The following is a 17,462-nucleotide window of genomic DNA, read 5'->3' on the forward strand; positions in this document are numbered from 1 at the left end:
ACACTAGGGTGACTCTGGGCCACAGTGAGAGAAAAAAGGAAGAGATGAAGAAAGAGGGAGAAAGTCGATCACAGCTGCCAATTGAAGGGTGTGTCTGTCTCCTTTAGGGTTGCCAGGTCGAGAAGGATTGCGAGATTCCAGTTAGGAAACTCCTGGAGATTTGGGGGTGGAGCCTGGGGAGGCCAGGGACCTTCAGTAGGGTACAATGCCATAGAGTCCAGCCTCCAAACCAACTCATCTCTGTAGACTGGAGGTGAGCTGTAAGTACAGGGGAACCCACCTGGAGGCCGGCATCCCTGGTCTCTTTAGGGGCACTACTAGTGGCTTAGACGGAGGAACCTGACCTGAAATGTATGGCTGAGTCTCAGACCGTATACACTTCATCCCCCCTATCTCTTGGGGGAAGGGGTGTCCTGTGACAGTGGAATCAGATCACCCTGTCGTATCTGCTAGTTCCAGGATTTAAGTCATTTATTTCCTTTGCCCACATCTGTTTGGAACAATGCGAACCGTGATCTGAGATTCACTCAAAAACAACCATTTTGTACTTCCTTACAGCTGCGGTGGCTCAAGTGGTTAAGACGCTGAACTGCAGGCTGTGGAAGGTCGGTAGTTCAGCAGTTCGAGACCCGAGTGTGCCGCATGACGGAGTAAGCTCCCGTCTCTAGTTCCAGCTCCTGCCAACCTAGCAGTTCGAAAGCAAGAAATTGCAAGGAGATAAATAGGGACCCCTTCGGTGGGAAGGTAACAGCGTTCCGTGCGCCTCGGTGTTTAGTCATGCCGGCCACATGACCACGGAAATGTCTTCGGACCGCGCTGGCTCTTCGGCTTGGAAACGGAGATGAGCACCGCAACCCTAGAGGCGGACTCGACTGGCTTTCGAGCAAGGGAACCTTTACCTTTACCTTTTTACAGCTCTGTTAGGAGCCTGAAGTCTGTCCCTTTATGACTAACTCAGGAAGCAGACCAGGGTTGTTCGCTTGAACGCGTTAAGACGTTTCGCAGAAGAAAATCCCTTTGCGTCTCCAGCAGTATTTGTCATTTGTTGTCCCAAAAGCTGACCCATTTCTCGTGGCGGGAATCTGAAATGATCTCAGCAAGTCAGGATTGTCTGCTTTTAGGAGGAGCTTTCTTCCAAGGGCTATACAGAAAACTCATTTTGTATTTCAAAGGATCCGGGCAATTATTCCCTTCAAGTCTGATCAAGCACCTTCTTCCTCTTGGGTCTCTAGGAACCTCTTCTCTGGGAATCAAAACAAAGTGAGGCGGCGGACCTTAAATGAAACCTCTTTCTATCTTGTGGGGCAGTCCCCCAGCAACTAGAAGGGTGCTGGCAGAAGACCGGCACTGGCAGTTCTCTGCCTGTTCCCTGCCACGCTGAGATGGAAGCGCCAGCTGAGAACTAAAGGACAGAAAAGACGGCAGAGCTCCTTCCACGGCCACTTCCCAGCCCAGGGAAGGCCAGGCCCAGGAGGGAAGGTAAAGGTAAAGGTTCCCTTGCTCGAAAGCCAGTCGAATCCGACTCTCGGGTTGCGGTGCTCATCTCAGTTTCCAAGCCGAAGAGCCGGCGCTGTCCGAAGATGTCTCCGTGGTCATGTGTCCAGCATGACTAAACACCAAGGCGCACGGAACGCTGTTCCCTTCCCACCCAAGTGGTCCCTATTTATCTACTTGCAATTTCTTGCTTCCGAACGGCTAGGTTGGCAGGAGGGAGGCCAGGAGGGAAGCCCCTGCATAAACCACCCCCCCCCCACCATCTCCAGACCGGGCCTCCCCTGGAACCTCTTCTGATGCCCTCTCACTTCGGCTCAGGCCCAGGACCCCCCCTCTACAAGGAGAGCACAGGACCCTCCCCACCTCAGAGGAAGGATCGCGGAGGGAGGCAGAGACCAGCCACTGGGACCAGGGCAGACGGCCTGACACCACGTCAAGAGGGAGAAAAGGCTCCTCCTCACCCAGAGAGGCCACGTTCCAGAAATTCTCCAGCATGACCTCCTTGTAGAGCGCTCTCTGGGCCGGGCGCAGCAGGGCCCACTCCCCCCGGGTGAAGTCCACGGCCACCTCCTCGAAGGACACCCCGGCCTGCAACGAGGAGGAGAAGGAAGCAATCTCTTCACATCCCTGGAAAGCCGGTCCACGAGGGAAAGCCAAAAACGGACAGAGTTCACTAATAGGGTAAGAGCAGCACAAAGAAATGGCGAGAAGAGACACCTCCCCACCCACCACCCACCCCAGCGCCCTCCTTGGGAGCGTTTTGGAAGCTGAGGGGCGGTCCTCAGTCGCAGTGGGCTAGCAGCCTTCTGGGGAAGAGGCCAGAGACGTTGGGATCAAAGTTCCCCCTAAGCTGAGTGAGTGTGAGCTAGCTCGCAGGGTTTTTTTTAGCTTCCGGCTCACCCATTTTTCTCTTAGCTCAGGAAGGGATGGGCTCCAGACCGAACTAACTGATGCAGTGGCCAAATCGCTCGCTCACCACTCTCATGCCCAGTCGCTCACAAAGCGGAATCTTTGTTCACGAGACTCCACAGCTTAGGGCAGTGGTGGCGAACCTATGGCACGGGTGCCAGAGGTGGCACTCAGAGCCCTCTCTGTGGGCACGCGTGCCATCGCCCCAGCCAGGCCCAGACCATCATTAAAGTGTCAAATTCTCTGTCAAATAATTTTAAGTAAACATTTGGGATTGCTTTCCTTACTTGGTTTGGATCATCTTAAGTTAATGTGTGAGTTGTTTTTTTCTAAAGTAAAACCTCAGTATTCAGGTTAAATTGCCGTGCTGGCACTTTGCGATCAATAAGTGGGTTTTGGGTCGCAGTTTGGGCACGCCATCTCTAAAAGGTTCGCCATCACTGCCTTAGGGGGAGCATTGGTCTGGATGACAAAGGACTGAATGGGTTTCCGTGGAAAATTAAATATTGTTACGGAGACATTTGAAGTTTGTCCAAATCAACAGTAATGTTGCAATTGTCCCGCTTCTCTGCAAAAACCGCCCTAGATAGGGGGAGGCCGTTGTTGTGCCTTCCCGGTAGGGAACACTGGAAGCAACGGGAATGAGCCTGATCCTTTGAACATTACAACCCAGAAGAAACCATCCTTACTGCCCCCCCCCCATACCTGAGCTGGCTGCATGGCTGCTCTTTTCCCTTCAGTGCACAAAGGAGACAGCGGGGTGTCCTTCCACTCCTGCCTGGGAGGGAGAGAAAGAAAGAAAGAGGGTGGGAATCCCTTTTCTTCTCCAAGCACATTTTCTGTACCCGTCCCTGGAGTGAACCTCTCTCCAGAACGGATCCAGGGCACCATTCAAGATACTGGATTTCATCCATCAAGGCTCAGGAGCCTTTGGCCCCACATCTCTCCCCTCAACAGGCCATTTTTTTTTGGGGGGGGGGGGTCCTACCGTCCTTATCCATCCATCCCCTCATCTCCTGGAAACGCTTCCTCCCAAACTCTGCCAACTCATTCCTGGGAGGGGAGTCCCTTTCCCTGCCCGAAGGCACAACCCTCCCTCCTCCCCTCTGAGGGAAGCCAAAACCTTCCTGCCTCTCCCCCCCACCTTTTAGGAGAATGAGCTGAGAATGAGGGGATGAGATGAGGCGGCAGGTGAGAGACGCCAGCTTAGAGTTAAGTTCTCCCCGCACACAGAAAACTAGCCCTGCAGGGAATAGGTTTTTGTACTCTCTGCCTGGGCTGGCCACGGTACGTTTCTGTGGTGGGGAGATTTTATTATTTCTTAGATTTATATTTAAGGCTCAGGTGGGCTCAGGGCGGCTCACGACATTAAAATAAGTTTAAGTATAAAACCGTAGTTACACAAAACATGATGTTATTACAAGATGGGGTCATTTCGTAGAAAAAGAGGTGCAGGAGCTCATTAGCACAACTCATTAGCACAACTTATTTGCATACACCACACCCCCTGACATCACCGGAAGTGTGTCAGAAGGCAACACCCACCACTCAGGCTCCATTGGACTTTTTTGGATTGCTAGCTACTGGGGGGGGGGGACGTGCAGATCTGTCCTCACAGAGGAGGGAGAGCTTGTACCTGAATAAGACTTGGTCTTAAAGGTGCGGTCGTTTGGGGCCGGGGGCCCGGCCTGGGGGGGGGGGGCTCTGCAACTTACCTGGCTGCTTCTTGCTCTGACTGAGGGCTGCTGGGAGAAGGAGGTGGGGCTTGTTGCATGTGCCCACCCCCTGGGCTCTTTACTGCCGGAGCTCCGCTCCTGTGCGCTCCTGCAGGAAATGACCCCTGATGGCGACATTGTTATCACTGAATGGCTGCGACAGGCTCCTGCGGAGCTGTGGAACTTCCAGCTGTTGGTGGTGCTGATGTTAAGGCCAGGTTGGTAATGATGTCGATGTTAGGGCCAGGGCCATAAAGTCGACACGGCATCCTACTTGACAGCCCTGGCAGAAGAGCTCCGTCTTGCAGGCCCTACAGAACTGTGTAAGGTCCCGCAGGGCCCTGATGTCATCCGGGAGCTCATTCCACCAGTGAGGGACCGCCACGGAGAAGACCGTGGCCCTCGCTATAGCCAACCTGGCCTCTTTCGAGCCCGGAAGAGCCAGGCGGTTTTGGGATCCAGATCTTAGTGGTCTCTGGGGGACATGCGGAGAAAGGCGGTCCCTTTTTAGCTGAGGGAAGCCTCCCAAAATGTGTTCTTCTGCCTGCAATCTCATGCGAAGCTGCCTTGAATCCATGGGCGCGTTCAGACGGGGCATTTGAGCCGGTATACATGCCGGTTAGAAACGGACTACTTACGCGCTATCCAGGGGTCATTTCCTGCTGGAGCACACAGGAGCGGCGCTCCGGCAGTAAAGAGCCCAGGGGGCGGGCACATGCAACAAGCCCCACCCCCTGCTCCTAGCAGCCCTCAGTCAGAGCAAGAAGCAGCCAGGTAAGCTGCACCCGGCCAAAACAGTCCAGTGGCACCTTTAAGACCAGGTTTTATTCAGGGACAAGCTCTCCCTCCTCTGCAAGAACAGATCTGCAGGTCCCCCCCCAATAGCTAGCAATCCAAAACAGTCTAGTGGAGCCTGAGTGGTGGCTGTTGCTTTCTGACACACTTCCGGGGATGTCAGGGGTGTGTGGCATATGCAAATAAGTTATGCTAATGAGCTCCTGCACCTCTTTTTCTATGAAATGACCCCTGGCGCTATCACACAGCCAACATCAGCCTCCCATCCCTAGCCGTTGCCAACCGGCTCAAACACCCTTTAAACTGGAGTATTCTGCTACCAGGTCCCCAAGTGGTGTTTTTCTGGTGCTCCGGTTCTAGCCGCATTTTCCTGCTGTGTGATCGCACCTCCGCCGGTGTAGAGCCACTTCCGCTCAGAAGCTCGAGGCTTCCGCTTTTCAACCACCTTTTTTTTTTGCGTCGGCGATATGCGCTTGGGCGAAGCTTCGCCCCGGCGATAATAAAACGAATTAAAAAACAGTGCCTAGTTTTGGGCTTCAGACGAGTCCGGGACTTCACGGAGGACAGTTTCGCTGTAAAAGTTTCAAGGGAAGTCTTCGCTTCAGGGCATTCTCTTTGGGATAATTTGTTCTGCACGTGTGCAAACTGCGAAAACATTTTTGTTTTAAAAAACCCGCCAATGCGCACTGCTGTGTGGACGCCCGGGAGCGATGTGCTGTGCTGCAAGAGAGGGTAATGTGACTGCGCTTGTCCCGGATCAAATACAATCCGATTGGAACCGGAGAAGTTTAAATCGCTCCGGGACGCCGTCTGACCGCACTCCATGTGTGGACAAGCAGGAGAAAGGAGCGCAAATGTGTCCTGTCCCCTGTATCAACTTCTGCCCCAAACTCCCTACAGTCCCCCCCAAAACAGTGGATGGTTCCAGTGTCTTAAAAACAATATATTCTGTATTAATATGTTGAGGTAGCCAGATAGATGTGTGGCAAATTTTTAAAAACCCACAAAACTGACTCACACACCGATAGCCAGAGAAGGAAAAACAGCGGCCACTGGGGCAGGCGTGGGGGAGACTGAAGTGGCAGCCATCCCACCTTGCTTGGGAAATTCCAACTTCACCCCAAAGCAGCTTTGGGCAAGACTGCAGAGAAGCGGGGGGGGGGGGGGGACTCCAGACGGGGCCCCCCCAGTGTTCCCTCTAAGCTGAGTGAGTGTGAGCTAGCTCACAGTTCTTTTAGCCTCCGGCTCACACATTTTTGTCTTGGCTCAGGGAGGAGGGCCCCAGAGCCAACTAACTTATGCAGTAGCCAAAATGCTCACTCGCAACTTTAATGCCAGGAGCTCACAAAATAGAATTTTTGCTCATAGGACTCCACAGCTTAGAGGGAGCATTGGGGCCCAAGTGCTGCTGTGTGGAAGGAGGAAAAATTAATCCCCCAAAGCATCAAAACCCGGAGCAAATCACCTGTGGGGGGAGGAGGAAGGAAGAAGAAGGAAGAAGGAGGAAGAAGAAGAAGGAAGAAGAAGGAGAAGAAGAAGGAGAAGAAGGGAGAAGAAGGAAGAAGGAGAAGAAGGAGGAGAAAGAGGAGAAAGAGGAGAAAGAGGAGGAGATTGGATTTATACCCCGCCCTTCACTACCCAAAGGTGTCTCAGAGCGGCTTACAAACTCCTTTTCCCTTCCCCTCCCAACAACAGACACCCTGTGAGGTAGGTGGGGCTGAGAGAGCTCTTGACAGAAACTGCTCTTTTTCAAGAACAGCTCTTGTCAGAACTACGGCTTGCCCAAGGTCATCCAGCAGCTGCAAGTGGAGGAGTGGGGAATCAAACCCGGCTCTCCCAGATTAGAGTCCGAGCACTTCACCACTACACCAAGCTGGCCCTCCTGATTCGACCATTCCCTCAAAGCAAAGTGGGTTTCCTCCGAAATTCCTCCTTTGCACACTCTTCAGATTCTGTCTCTGTCTCCTGAGGGTCCAGTGACACAGTCCCTGTGCCCCCCCTTTCGCAGTTCCCTCCGCCCCCATGCCCCTCCCCAAATCTCTCCTCAGCCCCCCCCACTTCTCCTCCCCCCCCGCCCCAAATAACTTCCTCCATTCCCCAAAGGTGCCGTATTCGGATCCTGCGCTCAGGTCTGCTGCAGGAACCACGCAGTTCTGCCCAAAGGGGACAAGCGGCTCTCCCTAGGGCAGGAGAACGGGGCGGGGCGGGGCGGGGCGGGGCACCAAAGAGAGGGAAGGATGAACGGGGGGGGGGACTCCCTTTCACCCCCTGCTACACACGCCCTTGCTCTCTGCTTTGGGTCTTGCATTGCAGCCCCCCGCCCATATTTCCCTCCCCCAGAGCCTCTTTGTGCTCACCAGATTCCCACCGAGCCCTTCAAGCAGAAGATCCCCCCCCCCAAGATTCAGAGGCGCTTTTTTGCAGAGGGGGGAGGAGGAGGAGGAAATGCCTCCCCTCCTCCCCCCTTTGCCTATCTAGGGCTGCGGAGCTCTCTCTCCCTTTAACCCTTCACAGGGCTCATTTTGCAAAAGGAAAAAGGAAAGGTGGCGGTACTCCTTATAATAGAAGGTTGCACTGGTTCCCGGCAGCCCCCCCATCAGGAATTGGGACCCCCCCCCCAAGAGGTGCTGTTACGCCACACTGAACAACAAATAACGCCACAAAAAAGCGCCCAAACAATCCTTGCTCAGAGAGCATGTCAGCTGTCCAAGGCACAGTTCATGAAACAGTTTGTACTCTGCCACTGACTAACAGGTTTAACTTAATAGTGGTACCTTAGTGGTACCTATTTAAAGTAAAGGTTTCCCTTGCTCGAAAGCCAGTTGAATCCGACTCTAGGGATGCAGTGCTCATCTCCGTTTCCAAGCCGAAGAGCCAGCGCTGTCTGAAGACGTTTCTGTGGTCATGTGGCCAGCATGACTAAACGCTGAGGCACACGGAATGCTGTTACCTTCCCACCGAAGTGGTACCTATTTAAAGTAAAGGTGACGATTCCCTTGCTCAAAAGCTAGTCGAATCCGACTCTAGGGCTGTGGTGCTCATCTCCATTTCAAAGCCGAAGAGCCAGCGCTGTCCGAAGATGTTTCCGTGGTCATGTGGCCGGCATGACTAAACACCAAGGCGCACGGAACGCTGTTACCTTCCCACTGAAGCGGTCCCTATTTGTCTACTTGCAATTTCTTGCTTTCGAACTGCTAGGTTGGCAGGAGCTGGAACCAGAGACAGGAGCTCACTCCATCTTGCGGCACTCAGGTCTCGAACTGCTGAACTACCGGGCCTTCCAGCTTGCAGTTCACCATCTTAACCACTTGAGCCACCCTGCCCTTTTCCCCAGTGGGGACCCAGGCAGCTTTTCTCCTCTTCCAATTCACTCTCACAACTTCCCTGCGAGGTAGGCTGGGCTGAGAAAGTGTGACCGGCCCAAGCTCACCCACCAAGTGTTCGGGACAGAGTGGGAATTTGAACCTGAATCCCCCACATCTTAGGAAGACATCCTGACCCATATACCAAACTAACTTTGATAGAGAAGTTCTTAAACCCCCTTTTCAATTTGTAAAGGAAGAGATATTTTCCACTTTCTGAGTCTGTGCTGCCTCCAACATGTTCCACGAAGCTCTCACTTCCATTGTGCATAGCAAAGGGATTCCCCAGAGATAACCTGGGCCAAGACGTTCCAATTCCCTTTGTTTCGGGCACTGCAACTCCCACAATCCTCCAGAAATGAGGGGAACAGGAAAGGATACTTCTAGCTTTGATTTCTGACAAGTTATGCCTTCACAAAGAGACCTGCCATCTCCATTGCAAAGAGCAGGGTGTCTGTGAGAGGTTCCTTGAGATAACCTTTTGTTTTTATGGAGTGGAAATCCATCCCATTTGCCACCTCTGTAGCTCAAGGGACTTGCATACGTTCCCATAAGTACTGCCTACTACAAACAAACAACCACCATAAGAACATAAGAGAAACTCTGCTGGATCAGACCAATGGTCTATCTAGTCCAGCATTGTGTCTTAAGGAGATTGTGTCTTAAGGAGCGGCTTACAAACTCCTTTCCCTTCCCGTCCCCACAACAGACACCCTGTGAGGTGGGTGGGGCTGAGAGAACTCTGACACAAACTGCTCTTTTTCAAGGACAGCTCTTGTCAGAACTGTGGCTTGCCCAAGGTCATCCGGCAGCTGCAAGTGGAGGACTGGGAAATCAAACCCGGTTCTCCCGGATTAGAGTCCACGCACTAAACCACTACACCAGACTGGCTCCACTACACCAGACTAACATAGTGGCCAACCAGTTTCTCTGGATGGTCAACAACAGAACAAAGGCCGAGGCCTTCCCCAGATTTTGCCTCTTGGCCACTGGGATTCAGAGGCTGACTGCCTGTGAACATGGCGATTCCCTTGGGTCACAATGGCTAGTAGCCACTGATAAGACCTCTTCTCCATGTATCTATCCAATCTTCATTTAAAGCTGACTATTCATATGGCCTGTTGATACCGTCCATGGGGTTTTCTTGGCAAAAATACTGGAGTGGGTTGCCATTTCCTTCTCCAGGGGAGAAGTCCCTTGGACTGCAATCCTGACTCTGTCTTCTTCAGAATTAGCAATCCCACCCAGCTTCGTGTCATCTGCAAATTTGATGAGCATCCCCTCTATGTCTTCCTCCAGGTCATTTATAAAAACATTGAAGAACCTAGGACCGAGCCCTGCGGCACTCCACCCGAGACTTTCCTCCACGTAGAAGCAGAGCCATTTACGAGCACTCGTTGGGTACGATTTTTCAAACAACCATGAATCCTTCCAACGGTTGCACCATCCAGCCCAAATTTTACCAGCTTATCCTCAAGGATATCATGAGAAACTTTGTCAAATGCTTTACTGAAATCTAGATACACTATATCCACAGCACTGCCAGTGTCAACCATTTTGGTAACTCTGTCAAAAAAAGGAGATAAGGTTGGTCTGGCATGACTTATTCTTGATAAACCCATGCTGGCTACTACCAATTAACTCATTCCGTTCAAGGTGCTCACAGACAGAGCATTTAATAATCTGCTCTAGAATTTTCCCAGATATTGATGACAAGCTGACAGGCCCGAAGAAGAAGATATTGGATTTATACCCCGCCATTCACTACCCAAGGGAGTCTCAGAGTGGCTTACAAACTCCTTTCCCTTCCCCTCCCCACAACAGACACCCTGTGAGGTAGGTGGGGCTGAGAGTGACAGAAACTGCTCTTTTTCAAGAACAGCTCTTATCAGAACTACGGCTTGCCCAAGGTCATCCAGCCAGGTACAAGTGGAGGAGTGGGGAATCAAACCCGGTTCTCCCGGATTACAGTCCACGCACTCAACCACTACACCAAACTGGAGATATATAATAAGCTTAAATCTAGAGCTGGTCACAGGGTATTAAGTTGGAACACACGCAAAGGTTGAAGAATAACTATGAAGGGCTTTATTCACACAACCGGTGGAATCATAGAAGAAGAAGAAAACTACAAATGATAGAAAGTGGTCAGATAGAGGCATAGGGAAAGGTTACCACTTAAGACAACCTGAAAAAAGAAGCACGTGCAGAATAAGAGAATAAAGACCAGTGAATAAAAGAGCTCTGACAGAAACGGCTCTTTTTCAAGAACAGCTCTTATCAGAGCTACGGCTTGCCCAAGGTCATCCAGCCAAGTGCAAGTGGAGGAGTGGGGGGATCAAACCCAGTTCTCCCAGATTAGAGTCCACACACTTAACCACTACACCAAACTGGCTCTCAAAAGGATACCCATGTTTGTTCCAGTTAACAACAACCATGGAAGGAGGAGGAATGAACAAAACTTTTGTTGCACATCAGTTTGGCAGAAAGATACAAAGGACTTCTATGCGGTTAGCCACGAGGCATGTTCCTTTGGGATACCCATCTAAGTGCCCGTCTAGGTCCCCGAAAGGTTATCAAAGCCTCCCTCAATGCAAAGTCACCATTAAATTCTAAATTGAAACGAAACTTCCTGACACATCTGTGATATCTGGGTGCTCATTGCCTCATTTCCAAAAATACATATGCAAGAGAGGAAAACCACAACCCACTAAAAGTTTAAACTACAAAATGCTTTAGTTGAGGAAGGGCCTGGCTCAGTGGTAGAGCATCTGCTTGGCATGCAGAAAGTCCCAGGTTCAGTCCCTGGCATCTCCAGCTGAAAAGATCAGGTTGTAGGTGAAGTGAAAGACCTCCCTCTGCCTGAGACCATTGGAAGCCGCTGCCAGTCTGAGTTATAAGCAGGCCTGTAGCCAGGATTTTGTGGCTTGTGGGGCAACTTTTTTTCTGGGGGGGCTTAAGTTCTCAATGCAGTAAGAAAAGCCACTTAGCCAACAGAAACCTGTGACCAGGATAGATCTCTCAACTGCAAGCTGTCCACCACTTTAGATGGCAGTTCTCAGCTGCTGCAAGTTAATCGCTTCTGCCAGTCTAAACAACAACTCTGAGAACAAGCCAACAGGCGGGGGTGATGACTTGTCAAAAAAAGCTAACACTTAAGCAGAAAAACTCTCTTAAAGGAGACCAGTTTCTTGACACGGAGTTCGAAGGGATCCTAGAGGTCACCTACTCCAACCCCCTTGCTCACTGCGGGAATTAGTCAACTACAGCACCCCACTCTGCTTAAAGGAGCGCACATCCTTTAAAAAATGTTTTTAAATTATTGAAAGAAGCATGTCCAGGAGAAATTCTTGTGGGGCAATGCCTGTAAGAAAAGGGGCGTAGCACCCAAAAGCCCCACCGTAGCTATGGGCCTGGTTATAAGGCAGCTTTATGTGTCATGTGTGGCCAACCTGTAGAATCACCACGAACAATAATGTCATTTATGCACATTAAACATTTTTAAATGTGTGGGATTCACTATCCTGGAAATCCTCAGTTTGACAGGGGATATCAGCTCCAGTTAAAGCTCTTTTCACACTCAGAGTCCAGACACAGTTTCTCTCCTGTGTGATTTCCTTGATGAGAAACAAGGTTCTTGTTGTGACCATTATTTTATTACATGCCAATAAAGGTGACTGACTGACCATTATTTTATGTGTTTATTTAGAACATTTCAATGGCCCCGGTCATACGGGCTGGAAAATGGGGGGGGGGGGAGCGTGGCTGTTTGCCCCGGGGCAAAATAACGCGCAGTTGCGCGAGCAGACGTCCCGTGGAGGTCCTGTGGTTAGGGGGGAGGTGCTGATCACAGGACAATCCTGCAGCGCTGCAAAGAAGCAGGGCTGCGGGGCAAACGGGGTTGTGGGTTTTTTAAAAACTAAAGTGTGTGCATGCTCTGTTGGGTGCTTGTGCGCATCCGTGGAGACTTGGGGGAAAAAACCTTTTTGCGAGGGGACATGGGCGGGTGGCGGAACTACCACCGGAAACGCGATCAGAAGCCCGCCCATGCCCCGCGGTTTCCGGAAACTAGTACCTCGGAGGTACTAGTTTTTTACAGCGCATCTTCGGAGTGAAGCCTCGGGTAAGCCACGAAAGCTCTACGCTTCCCAGATGTGGCGGTGAGATCGCGCCTGGAAAATCCGCCTATCTTCCGTCTCTCTAGCATGCCTAATGCTCCGTGTGACCGCAGCCTAACTTTGGTTTCTACTCTGTGTGGATTCTTTGGTGGGAAGTAAGCGCAGAGCTGTGACGGAAGCTCTTTTCACACACTAGGCATGCATACGGCTTCTCCCCTGTGTGGATTTTTTGATGGGAATTCAGGTTCTCTCTCTTAGTGAAGCTTTTCCCACACTCCGAGCACTGATACGGTTTCTCTCCTGTGTGGATCCTCTGATGGATAACAAGGTCTGAACTCCGACAGAACCTCTTTTCGCACTCTGGACATGGATACGGTTTCTCTCCCGTGTGGATTCTTTGATGGATAACAAGGTCTGAACTCCGACTAAAGCTCTTTCCACACTCTGGACAAGTGAATGGTTTCTCCCCTGTGTGCATTCTCTGATGGATAACAAGGTCTGAGCTCTGACTGAAGGTCTTCCCGCACTCGGAGCACGTATACGGTTTCTTTCCCGTGTGCATTCTTTTATGGGAAGTAAGGCTGTTGCGGTGACTGAAGGTCTTCCCACAATCCCAGCATGTGTACGGTTTCTCCCCTGTGTGGATTCTCTGATGGATAGAAAGGTCCGAGCTCTGGCTGAAGCTCTTCCCACACTCGGTGCATACGTATGGTTTCTCCCCGGTGTGGATTCTTTGATGGGAAGTAAAGCTATTGCTGTGACTGAACCTCTTTCCACATTCCGAACACACGTATGGTTTCTCCCCTGTGTGGGTTCTGTAGTGTAAAGTAAGTGCTGATCTCTGACTGAAGCTCCTCTCACACACGGAGCATTTGTATGGTTTCTCCCCTGTGTGGATTCTTAGATGGGTCGCAAGGTCTGAGCTCCGACTGAAGCTCTTCTTACATTCTGTGCACGAATACGGCTTATCCCCGGTGTGGATTCTTTGATGGATAGCGAGGTCTGTGCTCCGACTGAAGCTCCTCCCACACTCTGCACACGTATACGGCTTCTCCCCAGTGTGGATTCTTTGATGAGAAGTGAGATTTGTGCTCTGGCTAAAGCTCATTCCACACTCTGAGCACTGATACGGTTTCTCCCCGGTGTGGATTCTGTGATGTGACGCCAAGTGCTCTCTCTGAGTGAAGCTCTTCCCACACTCTGAGCATTTATATGGTTTCTCCCCTGTATGGATTCTTTGATGCGAAGTGAGGTTTATGCTCTGACTGAAGCGCTTCCCACACTCTGAGCACTGGTATGGCTTCTCCCCTGTGTGGGTCCTTCGATGTGAAGTAAGGTGCTCTCTCTTGGTGAAGCTCTTTCCACATTCGGAGCATTTATATGGTTTCTCCCCTGCGTGTTTGATGGACTGTAAGGCATGTATTTGCATTGCATTGAAACTGTTTCCGCTCATGGAACATTTATGTGGGTCTTCCTCATTATCTATTCCATCGCATGTGCTAAGGCTTGAGTTACTACCTAAGAGTTCACCAGTCAGAACGGTCTCTCCAGGGTCAAGAGAAAGATTTCCTTTGTGACATTCCTCTTGGACTGGAATTTCATGCAAGTTGCCACCTTCCAAAGCAACACATTCCCTTCCTTTCTCCTGCTTTGCTGCTGTTCTTCCCTCCTCTTCACTATTTTTCTCACTCTCATTCCCTTCACCTACAGGAAGAAAGAGAGATACCTGATGAGGAAAAACAGAGCCCTGGACCAGGGAACAAATTCACCTGACTCAGTAGAAGCAGCATATACCCCATGCCTTAAAGAATCATTTTTTTGATTGGCTTTAGATGTCTGGCAATGGAATACAGTGTACAGGGTCTTGAGTCCCATTAGAACGTTAAGAGAAGCCATGTTGGATCAGGCCAATGGCACATCCAGTCCAACACTCTTTGACATACAGCGGCCAAAACCCAGGAATTATGAATACCAGGTAAAAGGTAAAGGTAAAGGTTCCTTTGCTCGAAAGCCAGTCGAATCTGACTCTAGGGTTGCGGTGCTCATCTCCGTTTCCAAGCCGAAGAGCCAGCGCTGTCTGAAGACGTTTCCGTGGTCATGTGGCCAGCATGACTAAACACCAAGGCGCAGGGAACGCTGTTACCTTCCCACCAAAGCGGTACCTATTTATCTACTTGCAATTTCTTACTTTCGAACTGCTAGGTTGGCAGGAGCTGGAACTAGAGACGGGAGCTCACTCCATCTTGCGGCACACTCGGGTCTCGAACTGCTGAACTACCGACCTTCCACAGCCTGCAATTCAGCATCTTAACCACTTGAGCCACCGCAGCTCCTGAATACCAGGACAGCTAGGGAAAAGCTCCACCTAAGACCCTGGAATTTATTTCTTTAAAAATCTCTCTCCCAGTTTATATCCTCAAACTCAAGGCAGCTAAAAATTTAGCAACCAGGCTTTAAGGACACAAATAACCAACAGTCCAATTTAACAAGACACACAAGGATTTGAGACACATGGGATTCACAAACAGAAAGGGGAAGAACAAACACAGCCAGATCTGCTGAAAGAATTCTCCCTCCGCCAAATGTTCTCTGGAATACGACTGCCTTGCATGCTCTCCTAAATGTAACATGCCAAGGTTTCCCCCTCACCCGCTCAGGTAGCCTATTCTGGAGGAGCGGATCCACCACCGAAAAGGCCCATGACATTGCTGTGGCTGAAGGGACTGTCCTACAGGAGGGCACTTTAAGAAAGAGGGTATCTAAGGAACGCAAGGTAGTTTCAGGAAGCCAGCTGTGTTGGTCTGCATTACAGAAATTACTTTGGAGTCCAGTAGGGCATAAACAAGGAGCTGCGGTGGCTCAAGTGGTTAAGACGCTGAACTGCAGGCTGTGGAGACCAGAGTGCGCCGCATGACGGAGTGAGCTCCCGTCTTTAGTTCCAGCTCCTGCCAACCTAGCAGTTCGAAAGCAAGAAATTGCAAGTAGCTAAATAGGTACCACTTCAGTGGGAAGGGAACAGCGTTCCGTGCGCCTCAGTGTTCAGTCATGCCGGCCACATGACCACGGAAACGTCTTTGGACAGCGCGGGCTCTTCGGCTTGGAAACGGAGATGAGCACCGCAACCCTAGAGTCGGACTCGACTGGCTTTTGAGCAAGGTAACCTTTACCTTTAGGGTATAAACATTTGAGAGTCCAAGCTGGTTTTGTGAGGAGGAACTGTCTAACGAACCAAGTGGTTCCTCAGGGGGGCATACTGGAAGATGGGACTCCGTAAGTATGAATTCCCCAGGCTGCAAAGGACTTTAAAGGTCATAGTCAGCACTGGAAGCAAATATGTGGCCCTCATAGTTGATGTATCACTAGAGTTAAGAGTTCAAAGTGGCTGACCCCAGAGAGGACTACGGCAGCTCCATTTTGTACCAATTACAGTTTCAGAAATATTTCCAAAGGCAGTCCCATCGAGAGGATGTTACAGTAGTCTAACCTGGTGTTTCTGAGAACATGGATGGGTACAGCTAGGTCTGAGGGGTCTGGTGAAGGGATAAGTTTGAAAGAAGAAGGCCAGACTCAGGCGTATTCCCAAATTCTTAACTTGATCTGCTATGGAAAGAGTAATCCCATCTAAATCTTACACACACACACACACACACACAGACGACATCTAAGTATTTTACCATTTAAAGGGACACAAAATGAAAAGGGTTAAAGGGAAAACTGAGAAACATAAAACATTATTTGTTAAACACATTTTAAGGACACTGCATAATATAAGAATATGAAACGTGAAAAAGTACCGTAACAAATCAAAATATGGTAAAATAATCAATACTTTAACATCATATATTTCCATGTATATTTCCATTATTTCTATAGGGCTAGGTAGGAAAACACAGAAGAAGAAGAGGAGGAAGAGGAAGAAGCGGAGGAAGAGGAAGAAGAGGATAAAGAGGAAGAGGAGGAGGAGGAAGAGGAGGAGGAGGGATTTATACCCCGCAATTCACTTGGAGTCTCAGAGTGGCTTACAAACTCCTTTCCCTTCCCCTCCCCACAACAGACACCCTGGGAGGTAGAAGAAGAAGAGAAGAAGAGACTGGATTTATACCCCCGGCCTTCACCACCCAAAGGTGTCTCAGAGCGGCTTACACTTCCTTTCCCTTCCCCTCCCCACAACAGACACCCTGTGAAGTAGAAGAAGAAGAAGAGATTGGATTCATACCCCGCCCTTCACTACCCAAGGGAGTCCCAGAGCGGCTTACAAACTCCTTTCCCTTCCCCTCCCCACAACAGACAACCTGTGAGGTAGAAGAAGAAGAGGAGACTGGATTTATACCCCGCCCTTCACTACCCAAAGGAGTCTCAGAGTGCCTTACAGACTCCTTTCCCTTCCCCTCCCCACAACAGACACCCTGTGAGGTAGAAGATGAAGAAGAGAAGAGATTGGATTTATACCCCGCCCTTCACTACCCAAGGGAGTCATAGAGCGGCTTACAAACTCCTTTCCCTTCCCCTCCCCAAAACAGACACCCTGTGAGGTAGAAGAAGAAGAGATTGGATTTATACCCAGCCCTTCACTACCCAAAGGTGTCTCAGAGCGGCTTACAAACTCCTTTCCCTTCCCCTCCCCACAACAGACACCCTATGAGGTAGAAGAAGAAGAGAAGAGGAGACTGGATTTATACCCCGCCCTTCACTACCCAAAGGTGTCCAGAGTGACTTACATACTCCTTTCCCTTCCCCTCCCCAAAACAGACACCCTGGGAGGTAGAAGAAGAAGAGAAGAAGGGACTGGATTTATACCCCCACCCTTCACTACCCAAAGGTGTCTCAGAGCGGCTTACAAACTCCTTTCCCTTCCCCTCCCCACAACAGACACCCTGGGAGGTAGAAGAAGAAGAGACTGGATTTATACCCTCGCCCTTCACTACCCAAAGGTGTCTCAGAGTGGTTTACAGACTCCTTTCCCTTCCCCTCCCCACAACAGACACCCTGTGAGGTAGAAGAAGAGATTGGATTTATACCCCGCCCTTCACTACCCAAAGGAGTCTCAGAGTGGCTTACAGACTCCTTTC

At 50.5% G+C, this 17,462-nt stretch overlaps 1 protein-coding gene across 1 annotated transcript in view; it reads right to left on the reverse strand.

Moving 5' to 3' along the window:
• The window catches only part of LOC107106187 (zinc finger protein 91-like), a 30,109-nt gene that overhangs the window by 11,362 nt on the left and 1,285 nt on the right, over positions 1 to 17,462 (reverse strand). Inside the window, exon 2 of the mRNA XM_015406295.1 lies at positions 12,525 to 14,097. Coding sequence (XP_015261781.1) covers positions 12,525 to 14,097 — 1,573 coding nt within the window. The remainder of the gene's footprint in view (positions 1 to 12,524; positions 14,098 to 17,462) is intronic.

The sequence above is a fragment of the Gekko japonicus genome, unplaced genomic scaffold, assembly GCF_001447785.1.
Source record: "Gekko japonicus isolate JY-2015 unplaced genomic scaffold, Gekko_japonicus_V1.1 scaffold1578, whole genome shotgun sequence".
Lineage (NCBI taxonomy): Eukaryota > Metazoa > Chordata > Lepidosauria > Squamata > Gekkonidae > Gekko > Gekko japonicus.